This window comes from Dromiciops gliroides, chromosome 5 (genome assembly GCF_019393635.1).
Source record: "Dromiciops gliroides isolate mDroGli1 chromosome 5, mDroGli1.pri, whole genome shotgun sequence".
In the NCBI taxonomy this organism is placed as follows: domain Eukaryota; kingdom Metazoa; phylum Chordata; class Mammalia; order Microbiotheria; family Microbiotheriidae; genus Dromiciops; species Dromiciops gliroides.
The window spans coordinates 91,431,094-91,448,434 of record NC_057865.1 but is presented as its reverse complement, the minus strand read 5'-3'; the positions used below and the strand labels follow the sequence as shown (position 1 = coordinate 91,448,434).

At 37.0% G+C, this 17,341-nt stretch overlaps 1 protein-coding gene and 1 non-coding gene across 10 annotated transcripts in view; one reads left to right on the top strand and one right to left on the bottom strand.

Moving 5' to 3' along the window:
* KMT2C (lysine methyltransferase 2C) overlaps window positions 1-17,341 on the bottom strand; it is a 272,195-nt gene that overhangs the window by 2,981 nt on the left and 251,873 nt on the right. For 8 of the 9 annotated variants that reach the window (XM_043966872.1, XM_043966874.1, XM_043966875.1 and 5 more), the window contains 10 exons: window positions 16,349-16,601; window positions 15,558-15,697; window positions 14,199-14,306; window positions 10,977-12,096; window positions 8,817-8,953; window positions 7,427-7,569; window positions 6,929-7,097; window positions 4,341-4,457; window positions 3,887-3,960; window positions 3,466-3,574 (listed from right to left, as the gene is read on the bottom strand). In XM_043966872.1, coding sequence (XP_043822807.1) covers window positions 3,466-3,574; window positions 3,887-3,960; window positions 4,341-4,457; window positions 6,929-7,097; window positions 7,427-7,569; window positions 8,817-8,953; window positions 10,977-12,096; window positions 14,199-14,306; window positions 15,558-15,697; window positions 16,349-16,601 — 2,370 coding nt within the window. The remainder of the gene's footprint in view (window positions 1-3,465; window positions 3,575-3,886; window positions 3,961-4,340; window positions 4,458-6,928; window positions 7,098-7,426; window positions 7,570-8,816; window positions 8,954-10,976; window positions 12,097-14,198; window positions 14,307-15,557; window positions 15,698-16,348; window positions 16,602-17,341) is intronic. The other variant, XM_043966877.1, reaches the window with a different exon arrangement.
* Window positions 1,309-1,415, top strand: LOC122730196. Its single transcript, XR_006353407.1, has one exon. It is a non-coding gene; the product is annotated as a U6 spliceosomal RNA (small nuclear RNA).

The window sequence follows — 17,341 nt, the reverse complement described above, 5'->3', positions numbered from 1 at the left end:
TAAAAACAATTTAAATGACAAAAGATTCTTTAAAAGTCATGTTTAGAGGGGCAGCTAGATGGCACAGTGGATAAAGCACTGGCCTTGGATTCAGGAGGACCTGAGTTCAAATCCAGCCTCAGACACTTGACACTAGCTGTGTGGACCCGGGCAAGTCACTTAACCCTCACTGCCCAGCAAAAAAACCCCCAAAACAAAAAACAGTTATGTTTAGAATAAAACCAAGAAAGGCTCTATGGGCTGCTGGGAGGCAGAAATTTAAGGGTTCTAAGAGAAGAGAAAGCAGTGCAGGATTATGTTTGAAGGCACCTAGCAGGAAAAAGCTGCATTCGAGGAACAAGTTGGCAGTTTGGCCGAAAGGTTCAGGTGAAGCAACTCTAGAAAGGTGTTTGGTTCTGGTCTGTTTATCATCCTTCATTCTCAAAGAAAACCTGTATAACTTATATTGAATTGCTTGAGTTCTGGTGGGGAAGGAGGGGGAAGAGAAAGAGAAGTTGGAACATTCTCAAAAAGAACCAAAATGACATCACTACCTTGGAAGTCAAGGTACAGTGTGTCTAACTGGCTGATCAGATCAATAGGGCTCAGAACACTCTAGAAAAGTAGGGAAGAGCCAGATGATCAAGCTCTTTAAATTAAAAGCAAAGGAGGAGCTTGTATTTTTATCCTTGAAGCAAAAGGGAGCCACTGAAGATTTTTTACTAGGGGAGTGACACAATCAGACCAGAGTTATAGTTTGGCAGCTTTGTGGAAGATGTATTAGAGGGAAGGATCTAGAAGCAGGGGCAGCAATTAGAGGCTGCTGCAGACAAAAGGTGATCTTCAAACGTGGATCATCCCTACCATATGCTATCTCTGCTCATGCTCCTGTGTTCCTAAACACTGCTGGAAGAAGTCACATCACTCCATTTGACTCCCTTCAGGGGCAGTTTGATGCCTTTCCTGCTCTCCTCAAACCCCCATTGCATCCCTCCATCCACATCTCCTTCAGAAGCTTTTTCCTTCTATTTCATTTGGAAAAAGGTGATAGGTCAAGAGCTCTCTTCCCCCTACTCTATCCCTCAAAAACATTAAACATCTTCACTGATACTCTCCATCTTTTTTTTTTTCCTCTCAGGCAAAGGTGGTCTTTCTCCTGTGCCCTCAATCCTATCCCTTCCTATATCCTCCAAGAACTGGCCCCAACAATCATTCCTTCTCTCTCTCTCTCTTTTTTTTTTTTTTTTGCGGGGCAATGGGGTCCAAGTGACTTGCCCAGGGTCACAAAGCTAGTAAGTGTTAAGTGTCTCAGGCTGGATCTGAACTCAGGTCCTCACTTTGGCAGCACATATACTAAAATTGGAACGCTACAGAGAAGATTAGCATGGCCCCTGTGCAAGGATGACATGCAAATTCGTGAAGGATCTGAACTCAGGTCCTCCAAAATTCAGGGCCAGTGCTTTATCTACTGTGCCACCCAGCTGCCCCCATTCCTTCTCTTTTTAATGTTACACCTCAGTATTTCTTATACTATCCTTTTTTCAAGTACAGGGAAATTTGGAGGAGGAGTAAGTTGAAGGGAAGATGAGAAAGAGTGTGTGAAAATAAGCTTCATTTTTTGGACATGTGAATAGTGTGTGTGTAAGAGGTCTCAAAGACGGGTAGGGGGGAGGAGAAGATACCAGACTCAAAGAATGATGAATTACTGTCTACTTATAGGGACACCTCCACTCTGCTTCTGGCCCCAAACTGCTCAACATTTTTATTAAATGAATGAAGACAGTGGAGCACATCTTATCAAATCTATGGATGCCATGTAATTAGAAAGAAAAATTTATGATTCAGACTTAAAACACCCAACAGAATAGATGGAATGCCAGAATTCATAAAATCAAAGTTAAATAGGATAATGAGCTAAATGTAGAATCTGGCAAGGAAGTTTTAAAAAACCCAACAATTATCCAAGTATATGGTGATAGAGGTAACCTGTTTAGATAGCACTTTGTGTGGAAAAACAACTAAATTTTGAGCACAAACTTAGGGAGCTACAACTATGATAAGGGCTGCAACACTCTTGCGTGGGAAGAGAGGAAAAAGAAGCACTTGTATGTAATCTTGACATAGAAACAAGATGTGATTGATGGGGGCAGCTAGGTGGCACAGTGGATAAAGCACCAGCCCTGGATTCAGGAGGACCTGAGTTCAAATCCAGCCTCAGACACTTGACACCTACTAGTTGTGTGACCCTGGGCAAGTCATTTAACCCTCATTGCCCCACCCCCAAAAAGTGATTGATTAGGACTGGCCTGAGCCCATGCCTAGAGCTAGATATGAATCGTAGTCCTAAGTCTTGTGTCTGTTAAGGTGAGTCCTTCCCATTTCCGTTTTTTCCTTTGTAAAAATAGGGATCCAAACAGCCGAATTAATGCTGCGGAGGAGGCGGTTCTCTCACTGTGAAGTGTATGCACCATCATTTGTGTTAACTGAAGTACAGTGTGGTCTGTTGTGCTCCTCACCAGAAAGACCACGGCTTTAACATTATGTTCAATAAACTTAAAGGGATCTGACAGACTTGGAAGGGGGCACAGCCAGAATGAGGAGACATCTTACAACCTAAACACTATGAAAAATTAATGGAGGATGTGGGCATGTCTATTTAGCTTAAAGCTGAAAGCTTAAGAGAAGGGGGCACAGCAGTTTCCATGGACTAAAATGAAGAAGAGGGATCAGTTTTGCTTATTGCTACAGAAACTAGAATTGGGACCAAATGGCAGAAGCAGATTTTAACTTAATATAGGAAAACTGTTTTCCCAGAATTAAAGCTTTCCAACAGTTTACGAGGCTATAAGATCCCTGTACATGAGCATCAGTTTGTTGTATAAAGGGGATGGGGGTGAGGGTGGGTGGGAGAGAACAGACACTACAAATTCCAAAGTAGATTCCAATTCTAATATATCATATTCAGTGGTAGTTTCTGATATCTAAACATACAAAAATCTTTAGTGTTTATGAAAAACAAAGAACCAGTTTTGTACATGTGGCTAAATGATATAGTTTGTTCAAAAATAAATCTTTTTCAAAACTTTTATGTTCCCATGGATGATCCCTGACATCTTTACTCATATACTCCTTCCCAGAGACTATTTTATAACAATTACCACAGAATTATAGGAAGCTCTGCTGTCCTTGGAATTATAGCCATGTTGAAGAGTGTGAAAAAGACAGAGGACAACTGATCCCATTTTCAGAATTCACGATCAGGTCCTCACAGCTCTCTCTAGTAACCATAATTCCATCAAAAACTCATTATCATCTTGGTATAACCTGACCCATATCTGAAAAACATAAGGCTAGTCTGACTGTCATTTAGTAGCATAAATATATTGTTCTGGATAAATTCAGTTTCCTCTGGCAAAATTTGTCAAGGCCTTTTGCACAATAATAATTTTTTTCAAGAAAAATCCCACCATCCCCAAAGGTACTTACTTCTTCCCCTTTTTGGATTCTCCGATTAGAACTAATGATGATTTTATGTCCTCTTTCAAATGTCACCACTTCAGCCACACAATTAGGTGCACATGAATGGTTGATATACCTGCAAAGCCATCATTTTGGAAAAACATTTTTTATTCCAAGTCAGTCCGGAAAGATCTAAACAAAACTCAATTTCTATGAAGAAGAAACAATCACTAATTATCCTTCTATCAACCCTTACCTTGAGAAGCCACAAATGCAACTTAAATAAATTTACAAGATTTATTTTTTAGATAACTTATCTGTCCTTAAATTATTAATTGGAAAAACATTACTTGATAGCATCATACCACTCAAATGTTTCTTCAATTTCTCCTTTGCTATTATGTGAACAACTTAGGGAAAGAACCTAACTTATTCAAGAGTTACCTACCTTGCAGGCCCTCCTGTCAGTGTGGCATCAATGACGTGATCATTATCAATGCGGAACATGTAAACACCCCGATTCTAAAAAACAAAAGGGAAAGAAAAGAATATTTGGTATAATTTTCCCCAATAAGAAGTCATCAATAATCACCAATCTACAAGAGGAACACAACAACTTGTTAATCATTTTGTCAGGAAACAGGATGGAGAAGAGGTACATCTCACTGGCTGATCACACCCATATTTATAAATGCTAACTCTGGTCAAAGTTACATGTAACATTATGTGACTCTAGCTATAAAACGTGGAGGGTGTGGAGAAAGTACCAGGCATTTAATTCAATACTGACTGAATAATATTGAATAAGATTTGATCCCATTTCTCAGTAGTTCTGTGGGAGCTTTATATTAGTTTGAGTTTGAGCACAGTAAGATTTGTAAACATATGCAGAGAATACCTACCTGAGACTCATAAAGCTTCTCTTTTCTGTTTGCTACTTCATTTCGGATGATGGTTCCAATGTATTCAATGACCATGGTGTGCTTTTCAATGTCTCTAGCAGCATATAAGCCTAGTCCCTATAAAAGGAAACAATGAAATTCAGAACTGCATTAAGAACACCAGTTATATGTAGTTTAAAAAAACCATATTACAATCTGTATATCATCTTTCTATATTCTACCATCATTACCTTGATCTTTGACCCCTCATATTATAATGAACTCACTTTCATTTCTGTATATATTAAAAAAGGACATCAACACCAAATAATGATCAGTGATAAAAACAGGCTGACAGAATACATCACCATGATTATGAATATTAAAATAGCTGGAGAATTCTGATCAATGTAAGGTTGTTTTCTACATAAAGACGGACAATGAATTGGTAGGAGCAAAGATTTTAAACCCCCAAAACCCCCCAAACCCCCCAAACCATTCAGTCAACCAACCACACATTCTAAGTCTTCTACGAGGCTGCTTAGAGATAGACCAACTCATTGCAGATTCCTGGAGCTTTTCATCTTTATTGCCATTAATGTTAGACTTAAAATACCAAGAACAACAGAATAAATCCTGACCTGAGGTGATATTTTTAATTAATCAAGTATTTATTAAGCACATACTAGGTGTCAGGTACCCTAATTACAAAATACTTACTTGTAAGTGGTTTTCATTCTAATAGGAGACTAGAAGAATATAGCTACATATAGATACAAAAAAGAATAGAGAATAAATACAAACAAATACAAAGGAGTTTGAAAGAAAAGATCCCCAAAATTGAGGGGAATCTAGAAATGCTCCATGCAGAAGATGGTGCCTGGACTATATTTTAAAGATTGTGATAAAGTCACAATGCATTCTAAGCAGAAGGAGATGTCCAGTGCAAAGGAATGAAAATGAGGGGTGTAGAGTGCTACATATGAAGGAAAGAGAAGGGAAGTTTGGCTTGATCATGAGAGTGATGAAGTGGGAGTAAGATCCAAAGAGGTCTGGAAAAATAAGTGAGGGCCAGGTGGTAAAATGGGTTTGGAAATCTAAAGAGGAATGTGTTCTAGATTCTAGAAGCAATAGAAAGTCTTTGGAATTTACAGGGTAGAGAAGTGATGCGATCAGACTTGACCTTAAGGAAAACATATACACAATTATTCCAGCCTTCCACGATTAGTTACCATGTTATCTTGTTGCCATGTAGCAGTATACTAAGATGACCTTGTATATACATCAGAAGGCAACAGAATGAGCTAATGGGCTAAATAACAGTAGCAGCTAATATTTCAGTTACTATTGTTTGGGTGGAAAGGAAGACCTTGAAGCAAAGACTGAAGGGCAGTTTCAACAAAGGGAGAATAACCTATTTCTATCCCGTTAGAAAATATGCAGCCTCCATTAGTGCTGCCAATTTGGTTTGACTACAAGTTACCAGGCGTAGAGAACCAAAAGCAAGAAAAGAAAGACTAAATTCTACTTAGTAAAAAGGATTCATTCTTGGAAGAATCTTCAGCGATACAATGTTGTTAGTCTATCATAGCAATGGCTAAGAAAACAGGTTTTTCATATGAACTGGATTCTCTTGTGGAAGATTGGCAAGGTGGTGGTAATACTCTTTTAAACATCATTTTATTCTTTGTTCCTTTAAAAGACATACTTTCTCCTAGTTCAATTAGGATTGCATTTCAGTGGCAAACTATCACCCCAAATCCCTGTGGAATTTATTTACTAAGCTGGGTTTTTACAGTGCTTAGAGGAGATCTGCCTGGAGTTTTCCAGTGTCTTTGGAGGAAACCTCCAAATAAGATCTTGACAAGGAATTAAAAAATCTAAAATCACTGCTGTATCTTCTTTTCAGCATTACAAGTTTATCTAGAAGCAAACCATATGGTAGGATGAATAATTCAGAGTGAGAATATAAGTTTCCAATTATGGCTCAACTTTTAAATTTTGATGGTTCTGATTCTTTGGATGAGTTAGGAAGCAAATTTTCTCTATGTTTTTAATCCACTTGACTTAACATATGAAGTGTACTTGGTACAACATTCAAAATAACATCTTCCAGGACTGTAAAAATAAAACATGAATTCTAATCTGATTTCTATCAACCAATATAGTGAGAAAATCAGGTCCACTTTCTCCTGTTTTCAGAGAGGCTTTCTTATTCTTTGGAAATAATGAAGAAATTGTTCTTCATTCAACCTTGTAACTCACTGAAACTTAGATGGCATACTGTGTCCCACCCTTCTCCTGAGCTCCCTCTTATTGAACTGAATTGTCCACATTCTGATAGCAGTCCCTCAAAGTGTTTGAAATTGTCACCCTAATTTAAACATTAGCTTGTTACCTGGGGTAAAATAACTCATAACATGAATCTATAGTTAATGATCACATTGTCATCATGTATGGCAAATTATTTTGATATAGAAACAAATGAAATCAGGAAAATACATATTTATCCTAATAGCCAGCCACATGAATGAAATTCATGTTCCATGAATTTCATAAAACTTCTATGCCACACACAAAACACATCCATACAGAGAGTTCCAGCTTACCTGAATCCTAGACCGCGCTAAATACACATTGGATTTCCACTCAGTCTTCATTTTGCGGTATTGAGAGGATTTAGAATGGACAAACTGTTTACTATAAGGGGCATTCAACTCTCCAGTGACTGTGCTCTGAAAGGATTTTGAGGTGCTGGTGCTATTCAAGGTGTGAGGCCTGCAGGCATTGGCATATAAACAGAAAAATACAAAGAAAACTGAAGACATCTCTGAATAAGGGACAAAGTCACATTGTTTTTCTGATTCTTTCTGATAAAACACACACACACACACACACACACACACACACACACACACACACACACACACACACACACACTGAAAGCTGATTAGCAAATACAACACAGCAGAGCTCTTTTCATTTGGGCATGCACATACACAGCCAGAGACAACAGGGTTTGTGAGCAGCAGACAAATAAAGCACAAGAAAACCACTACAGATCCTAGAAACCCTGGGCTGTACTATGTGAAGTTAAAACAAAATACCTTAACACAAACCTCTTGACATGGGTACTCATTTTAGGTTCAGAACGGGCACAGCCCGTGGGGTTAATGGCAAGAGGAAGTTCCATGAGAGGATTTCGGCCATATCTGAAGGTATAGTTTTCACATGCCTCAACCCCAGGAAGCTGAAAGGAAGAATGAAACAGAGAAAAGTTAACATACCTGAGAAGTAACCTACACGATCTCTAGTTAGTAGGGACATCGGGGGGCATCTCGTTTGTTGGCGAGTGTGGCAAGGAAGAGATCTAATCCAGTATAATAAAAAGTACAAGCAAGGCAAAAAAAGAGATCTGGACTCTCCTATGAAAATGTCATTGCAAATCTATGTGAATATTGGTTGTGAACATTTTCATTAATAAAGATGCGCTTTTTTCTTTTTAAAATACATATTTTTTAAAGCTGAATGCATACATCTTAGATCACAGAAGGGAAGTAGGGAATCATCTGGCCTAGGTCACTTATTTTACAGACCAAGCAGAGTGACCTGCCCAAGTTCACATAATAGAGTAAGTGGCTGAGTAAGGACCAAATCTTTGCATGGCACCAAACACTACGTATGAATATGCAAACTGATCTTTAAAGAAATTATTTTGTGAACCCTGGCAACTTTTCTCTGAAAAAGGAGAAAAATGGTTTCATGAGATTGTAAACAATGTATATACTAAATGAGTAAAATCTGTACTTCTTTATAAAACATTCTGTCACTCAGGAACTTGGGAAACAACTGCAACTTCTGGAACATGTAATTGAAAGTCTTATATGCCCCACGGTTCCCTTTATTAGCTGTTTTTGCATATCAGTTTCATTTCCATTTTAAATATCACAGCATATAAGGTCAGAGATGTAGGGTTAGTATTTAGACTATTGTAGGGAAATTTTTAAGAGAATTTCAATTTTTACTTCCCACACCTTGTGTCTCTAATATACAAATTCATATAACCTTGATTTTTTTAAATGAATAGATTCATTCATGCAGTGCTGGGCCACCCAAGAGGGAAATTATGCAGTTCTAGTAAATAGCCTGTAGGGTCTTTCTTGTGCTTTCCTCAAGAGAGTTCATAACATAAACAACTATTGTTCTTGAAAAGTCTGCCATTTAGCCGCAGATATGGGTATTCCAGAACTGTGTGAGAAATAATTCAATTCTGAGGAACAAGTTATGTCCAAAAATAACACTGTCTTTATAATAAATCATTTGGCAGCAAAGATTATGAGTCATGAAAACATAGATCAAGCCTTTTTTATTTCCTATTTTCCCTAGTACAAGACTTGCTTCATGACAGACATTTGACCAACTACTTTATGAGAATAAAGTAAATAGGAATTTTCCAGGATAAAAGAAAATTTCTATTTTACAATTTAAAGCACTCACTGATTCAGCTATTCTTGCCACGGCAGAAACTGTTAAACCAAATAGATCTTCTCCTTTTAAATACCCAGGAAAGAGCTGAAGCATTTCAGATTCTTTTCGAACACACGCAACAGGCTCCAGAATTTTATCCCAAACACCTAAATGACAAAGAAAAAATTATAGTGACAGACATTATGGTGATATAAAAATGAATGAACAACACACAAAGAACTCAAGAAAGATATCAAATAGTCAAAAGACTCATTAACAACTATTTCCCCAAAAGAATCTACCAATATTGAACAGACCCAGGAACAATAATCACCACATTAAGTACATGAAAATGAGAAGTGTTCAATCCCAATGAGTTAATGCAGTTTCCATATTGTCCCCTATATAACTTATGGTGACCAATTTCATATCAGTATTTTATCTGGGCATTTTACTGAAATCTTTAAAAAAAACCCAAAACATTTTCTCTTGACTAACATAAAAAGGAGTTAAAATGATCTTAACACCTTTGAATTTCAAAGTCGTTCAATAAAGAATGATTCACAATGATAGTCAATGTAAAAGAAAATATTTTTGACATGTTCCCTGCCCTCTAGCTGTATACCTTATAACTTGGCTATGATAAATTCTCTAAGTTGGGAGAAACAATACCAAGCTAAATTTACTTTATTATTAAATTTCGCATGGTGGGTACAACTGCCTGCTTAAGGATGTTCTGGTCAATGTGACGTTGGAGTAGGGAAGTCAATTGTGTATATGGAATGTTGTTTAAGGATACAGATAAAAACTTTGCTCTATTCAACTGGGACCATGTGTCAGAGCCCTAAGAAATTTAATAAAAGCTAAGTAAATGTAGTTTGGCATCACCTCTTTCTGCTTGCATAATTTCTCATTGCCAAATTATAAGGCAAACTGCTAGAGGGCAGGGAACATATCAAAGTTATAATGTTTTACATTGCCTATCATTGTGGCTGGTTTGTTACTGAACAGCTTTGAACTTCAAAGGCTTTAATAGCTCTAGTTTTAATAAGAGTCTTTTATGATATCCAACAATAAATTTCTGATTTGATTCCCTTCCTGTTTCCCATGGAGTAGATGCTCGAACCACTCCAAACTCACTCCAAACCACTTTTATATTCAATGCAGAAAAAAATCTTTATTGTTAGAAGGCTTTGTTTTTATTATTTCACAGTATCTCGGACCAGGGTCTGAGTTAGGGGGGAGAGATGTAACCAGTATATCCTAAACAGCAATTTAAGTACATTCACTGGTTTGCAAGCCCAGAGTTGGGGTCTAGTCCTGGCTTTGCCACTCTGTGACTATGGGTAGACAATCTTTGTGAACCTCAGTTTCCTCATTTGTAAAAGGAGGAAAATGGATCTGAGGACTTCTGAGGTACCTTTCTTTTAGCTTCAGGGGCAAATCCAATTTTTCTAATATGGCTGACCAGAGTGCACAAGGGTGACTAAACTTTCCTTAAATGAAATATCCTGATTTCTAGTCAATTATTTCAGGTAGACCCAAACCACCAAATTTGGAATGCTGATTCCATCCACCAGTGTTTATTTTCACTAAATGCTATATGTACAAGTAAGGTGTTGGAAGTATTCCTCAGATCTAATCCCCAGATAATACCAACTCCTGATAAAATCCATGTGTAGGTATAATACAGAAACACCAACTGGAGTTTTATGAAATATGATATAGTTGTTTTTGTTTGTTTGGGGTTTTTTTGCAGGACAATAAGGGTTAAGTGACTTTCCCAGAGTCACACAGCTAGTAAGTGTCAAGTGTCTGAGGCCGCATTTGAACTCAGGTCCTCCTGAATCCAGAGCTGATGCTCTATCCACTGTGCCACCTAGCTGGCCCTGAAACGTGATATAGTTTTCAAGGTGAATAATGTGGCAGGACTGGTTTGATCACTACCAGAATGGATCTTCTGTAGCTTCTAGGATCACAGTTTGTCTTCCAAAACTCATATCATAATCCTATCAAGATGGTACAGAGACTCATCTTACATTTCAAAACATAATTCTTAATAATGTATCAAAGGTTGCTTTAAAATACGAAACAAAACAGTGGAAGGGAAGAATTAAGAGACTACATGGAAAAGTTGCACTACTCCTAATTCTGTGTAACAAAAATACAGATAACATAATTGCATGTTACCTTTAGGAGAGGTATCAGTAAGGACAAGGTCTTCATGGCCTTGCTCCACAATCTTGATCACAAACATGGGAAGCCCATCCTTCTCCTCAATAGAACACAAATAGCGACAACGTCTATTTGCATACCGCATACTCCAGTATAGTCGGCTGGCTTCATATCCAACAGGGAAAAGAGCTTTAGAAGAATGGAATGCTTGCATCTGCTGCGGTAACAGCTGACCAATCGTGTGGAAGATGAGGCTTCCTACTCGGAAAGTGTGGTCACGTTCCCCGCGCTGCACAATGCTAGCTATCTGACGGACTTCATCCCGCTGAACATAGACCCTTCGAAAGACTGCAAAATAACTTAATTCTTGCTCATGAGTTCCCTTTGGCTTGTGCATGGGGCAAAGCATGGTTTTGTCCTTAAAAAACATGCATTGTGCTTTAATGGCACAGGTAAAGTGATAAATGTTGGTGCACCTAAACCTGTGACAACCACCAGTGGCGCCCATTTTGTGACAAAACACACATTTCATTTGTAGGCCCCTCCGAAGTGCCAGTTCTACATTTATTAAGGCACCAGCTTGTGTCTCATAGACCTCTGTGGACCAAAGAGCACAGTTCAAATGGACCCAAAGATCTAAGTCAAGGTTAAGCAGCCTTGCTGGCCCATCAGTTAATCCATCACCTTCTTCATGACAAAAGCAACACTTCCTATAGTCTTTAGGCACAGGGTCAGGTTTCAGGGAATTGCCCCGTTTTTTCAGAAACTCATCTATTTCATCTTCACAAGGTGGTTTGAAAGTCCCCTTGGGAATTACAATATGAATGCTCCATTTCTTCCATTTCATCCCTTTCCATTTCTTACTTAGTGGTCTACAATCATCAAAAGCACTATGGATGGCTCTCAGGCGAGGTTTCAATTTTACTGTTACTTTCAGTTCATCTGTCTTTGCCTCTACTTTGGCTGCTTCCAAGGCAGGAGGGAAAGTAATGGGAGGTGATGCGGGGGGAGAGACTTTTTCCTGAAGCTGTGGGAGACAATGGACATCTAAAGTGGAGATATTGGTATTATATTGATGGAATGCTTTAGGGGGCATCTCTTTTGTTGGTGAGTGTGGCAAGGAAGGGAGTGAATCCTGTAAAATAAAAGAAATCATGTTAGAAAGAGTGCTAAATTGTACTGAGATGTTTTCAAATTTGAACCTGTTTAAAACAAGAAACTCAGATAGTAGTGATTTTTAAAAAAAACTTAGCTGGGAATAATGCTTTAGAAATTAGAGAGAAGAAATAAGAGGGTGAAAAATAGCAGTGTCTATCCAAGATGTTAAAGATGTGATCACAACAGATGATATCAGGGTAAGTCTTGTGATTGATCTTTCAGTTCAGTGTTCCTTCATCTCTTCTCACATAAAGGGTACTTTTGCCTCTCTTCCCACTAACCATCTTAAATTATATATTAACTCTAATAAATTTTATTATATAACTAAGTCTAATCAAAATATTGTCAGTGGAGATAATCCCTTTAAAGGTGTTTTAAATAATTCTTTGGATTTACATAGTGCCTTTTCTGTTAAAGGGCAGAAACATATAACAAATAGAAAGGAAGTTAAGAAGCAAGACCCCTCCCTCCCCCAGACAATCTTTATGAAAGTTCTATACCCTCAGTACCTAAATGCATAACTGGGTACTCAATAAAGCTTTATTAAATCAACTTTTCAAGGATGCACTTTGTAGGGATGTTTGTGTATCTACATTTTATCAGTACATACTATGTCAATGCATTTAAAATACTTGCTGAATTACTACTGGATAGGATAGTAAGAATGACAAGATTTGTCAAAAATGAACAATGCTTGCAGAATACATAATCTTAGAAATGCATTGTTAATAGGCTTCTACATTATATGAAACCAAATAAAGTGGAGACTTTTCCCTCTGCTGAGAAGGCAAGGAATGTATAGACTTCCTCATACAAATATTCACTTTCTCAAAAGCTTATTTTTTGCTAAGTTGTAAGAGATCAAAATAGAACCATTAAAGAAATTATTTCCGGGCCTCCAGAACAGAAGGGAGGAGGGTTAGATCCAAGTCTCAGCCATGACAATGTTAGAAAGGAGATCTGATCTTCAGTAAGTTATTTACATCCCCTCTTACTGGACTCTATCATATTTTCTAAGAATTACAATGAAGAGGAATTTGTCTTCAATCTTCCATCATGTCTTTCTTTTTTTTTTGAATAGAATTTTATTTTCCAAAATATATGTAGAAACAAAATTTTAACATCAATTTTTTAAAAACTTTGTGTTCCAATTTCTCTTTCCCCCACCCCCCACCCACAAGACCTCAAACAATTCAAAATAAGTTATACATGAGTAGTCATGGACAAATTCCCATATTAGCTAGTTGTGAGAGAAAACAGTCCCAAAAACCAAAACTTCAGATTAAGGAATTGTCAAAGAGGAAAAGAAAAAAAATTTTTTTAATGTGTTTCCATCTGTTTTCAGATACTATCACTTCTTTCTCTGCAGATGGGCTGCAATCTTCATAAGTCCTTCAGGGTTATATTGGATCATTGTGCCTTGCTGAAAATAACCACATGCTTCCCAGGAGATTATCCCCCACTATTGCTGTTATTTTGTATACAGTACATTTCACTCTGCTTCATCTCATGTAGGTCTCTCCAGGTTTTTCTGATAGTATCCTGTTTATCATAACCTGTATATAAAGTACCTTAAGCTTGACAGAGAATTTTCTTCATAAAAGTTCAGCAAAGTAGGTACCATACATTTTGCCATTATAATCAATCATTATAACTATTTCTCTCCATCCCACTCCCTTCCCATGACATGTACTCTATCTTCTTTTTACCTATTTCTCCTCAAAAGTGTTTTACTTCTGACTATCCTCTCCCTCACCCTGCACTCCTTTTTTTTCACCCTTTCTTCCTTATCCTCTTCCCCTCCTACTTTCCTGCAGGGTTAAATAGATTACTCCTCCCAATTGGGTATGAAATCTATACCCTCCATGAGCCCACTCCAATGAGATCAGGGTCCCTGAGCTAGTTCCATTATGTATTTCTAATGGTTATGAAACAGAATCATGGATCAATGATGTTAAGCTTAAGTATAGGTGAAATCAGAGTTCCCCTTAGTTAGTTATTCAAGGTTTTATACAATTAGTGCATCAGCTCTGTGACAAAATCAAACACTAAACCACATCTTAATGTTTAAATTGTTACCTTGTGTTCTGAGTTTTTTCCTTGAACAGTTTTTGAATAAAGAACAAAACAGTTATTACTACAAAATACAAGGTCCTTTTCCCCTCTATCAGAGCTTTCTTGAGAATCCTGAGAACCAAAGAGAAAAGATATATAAGCATTTCAAAATGAACACTAAAACTGTTGGTGAATATAGCTCAGAACTCTCCTTCTATCCCCCTAACTTATTTCTCCTCCAGCCAAAATGGTAATGAAAACTGAGTGTGAGTGTCACAGAGATTTGTGCTTCATATTCTATGCTATAGAAAATGAGACTCACATTTGACTTAAATGTAAAAGGTAACGACTGTCCAAATACCTAATACAGACATGTAGTAGATAGAAAGAAGTGAACTTAGGAAACATGAGCAGCAGAAATATTTTTTCTTTTGCATATTTTATTCCAATCTTGAACCTAAGATGACCACAAAAAGCTGCTGCCATTTCACTTTCTCACACAAGCAAATATAAAATGTTGATTCTGTCTGCCGTGTGTGTGTGTGTGTGTGTGTGTGTGTGTGTGTGTGCGTGTGTGTGTGTGTGTGTGTGTCTGTCTAAAAATGCTGTGCTTGGGGTAATAGAGTATTGCCACTAACAACATTTCCCATCCTTTCCTTCCCACCACAAAACAAAACAAAACAAAACCCTAGAATTAACAAAATTGAAACTAATGTCTTATGTCTGGTTCATTAATCACAACGTAAAAAGGATTTTTGCACCATTCAAACTAATGGTTAATAGTTATGAATAGTTAATAGTTATGAATCCTGAAATGGCTCCTCATTCACAGTTTTTCAATAATGGGAAAAAAATGTTATTTTTGAAAAAGAAAATTGTTTCTGAAATTCTTTAAGAAAGTGAAAATGCCAGTCTAACAAGAATTTATTCAGTATGTCTTTTTTTGTTTGTTTGTTTTTTGTGGAGCAATGGGGGTTAAGTGACTTGCCCAGGGTCACACAGCTAGTAAGTATAAAGTGTCTGAGGCCTGATTTGAACTCAAGTACTCCTGAATCCAGGAGCGGTGCTTTATCCACTGTGCCACCTAGCTGCCCCTTATTCAGTATGTCTTAAGCAAATTTTGGAGCCTATAATGTATACACACATACACAAATACACACAGATAGATACACACACACACACACACACACACACACACACACGGTACCTGCAAAGTTTTAAATAACTTAAAACTGCACTGACACATATACACACAAATATACATGCACATATACACACATACATAAATATTGTTCCGTGTGTGTGTGTGTGTGTGTGTGTATGGATGAATAGAATATCTCAAATCTATTTTAATTGAGAAAAAACAATACAGCTTTTCAGTACCTGTTTCAGAAAGCCTGGACCTTTAAAAGAATTCCGAACACCACTACCAAGAATGACCACTTTACAATGACAACACCACTGTGGTCTGAGTGCAGAGTTATCACCAATATTTTGGTTATGATCCTTATAACCAGCTAGACCTGAAAAAAAATTTTTTTAAGAGATTTTAAACACCTGGTGACATGATTGTACTTCAAAAGTGAAATGATATACTATGGAACTGCAAAATAAACATTAAAGGAAATACATATACTTGAATTCACAATGTTACTTTCTATTTAAATTATTTCTCCCCAACTAGATTATTTTGTTGTTCAGTCATTTCATCTATTATTATTCTTTGTGTCCCCATTTGGGGTTTTCTAAGCAAAGATACTGGAGTGATTTACCATTTTCTTCTCCATCACATTTGACAGATAAGGAAACTGAGGCAAACAGGGTTAAAATGATATGTTTGAGGTCATATAAATGTCTGAGACCAGATCTGAACTCAAGAAAATGAGTCTTCCTGACTGCAGGTCTTGCACTCTATCCACTGTACCTCCTAGCTACACAACTAGACTTACAATATATTTTATTTTATATTTCTATATCACATACTTCCAGAGAATAGAAAAGAACACCTAAGAAAATGCTAGGGATTCAAGAAATGCTGAACAATAAATATAATACATATCTTCACTTGGCTGGCATCAAATACAAATTTTAGTTATAAACATCTACAAAAATAAACTGAGCAATCTTAACTTAAGGAAAAGAATTAGAAATGAGATTGTCATAAACCAACTCACCATTGCTTGTTGGAGGAAATGGCATATTTGGTTGTTTGAGTTTGTAAGAGGCTACTAGTCTTCCATGGCTCATGGATACTGGTGGAGGAGCATGTGGGAGTAATTGCTGCCGATATTCTAAGCCAGGGTTTACACGGGAACCATTTATCAAGCCCATGTGTGAAGGAATATCTGGAGCATTACTGACCTCATAACTGTTAGGAATTCGTACGTGAAGAAGATCGGAAAATGCAGCCACAACACTACTAATATTCTAAAAACAAGTAAATATTTAGATGTTATCCAAAGGTAACTATGAACAACATGATATGATAAAATAACATTGTTTTAAGAAATCTTTCTGCTATAGTATTTATAACTTAATATGATTTCTTAGAAAAATTTAAAAAATTGATTAATAGCAATATTAATTGCACTACAATAGACCTAAAAACACTTAGTGATGGGTATTCCCTGCACCAGGGTAAAACATAAACCTGATTATACTTTGCAGTACAATTCTTCTGTGTAAAAATATTCCAGAACTCTACACAACACACACCCCAAACTTGATCTGGTTCAACTTGTAGCAACTTATTATACTTTATTCTACATAACTTACTTTTCTAGTCACACAAATGCTTAATGTCAATTTTGTCACTTTTTGTTCATCACTCTTTCCAACAAGTAAATAGCCTACTTATGTCCATCATTTAGCCTCCCATTTTACACCTGCAATTATAATGATGCAAAAATTCTCAGACAAATTGGCATCACTAATTGATATTAAAAAGGAAGTGGGAGGAACAAACAGTTTTTCAAAACTGAAATCCTGCATAACATCTCAAATATGGCTCAGTCTAATTTCTCCTCCTCCTAAATTCTGGACTCATCTCATTATCCGTCTGCAGTTTTCTTTTAAGATGCATATCATCAGATAAAAGATAAAGAAGAATCTTGCTTTGTACAACTCTGAGGGAATTGTGTGATTCAATGAACAGTCTGATGTAGAAT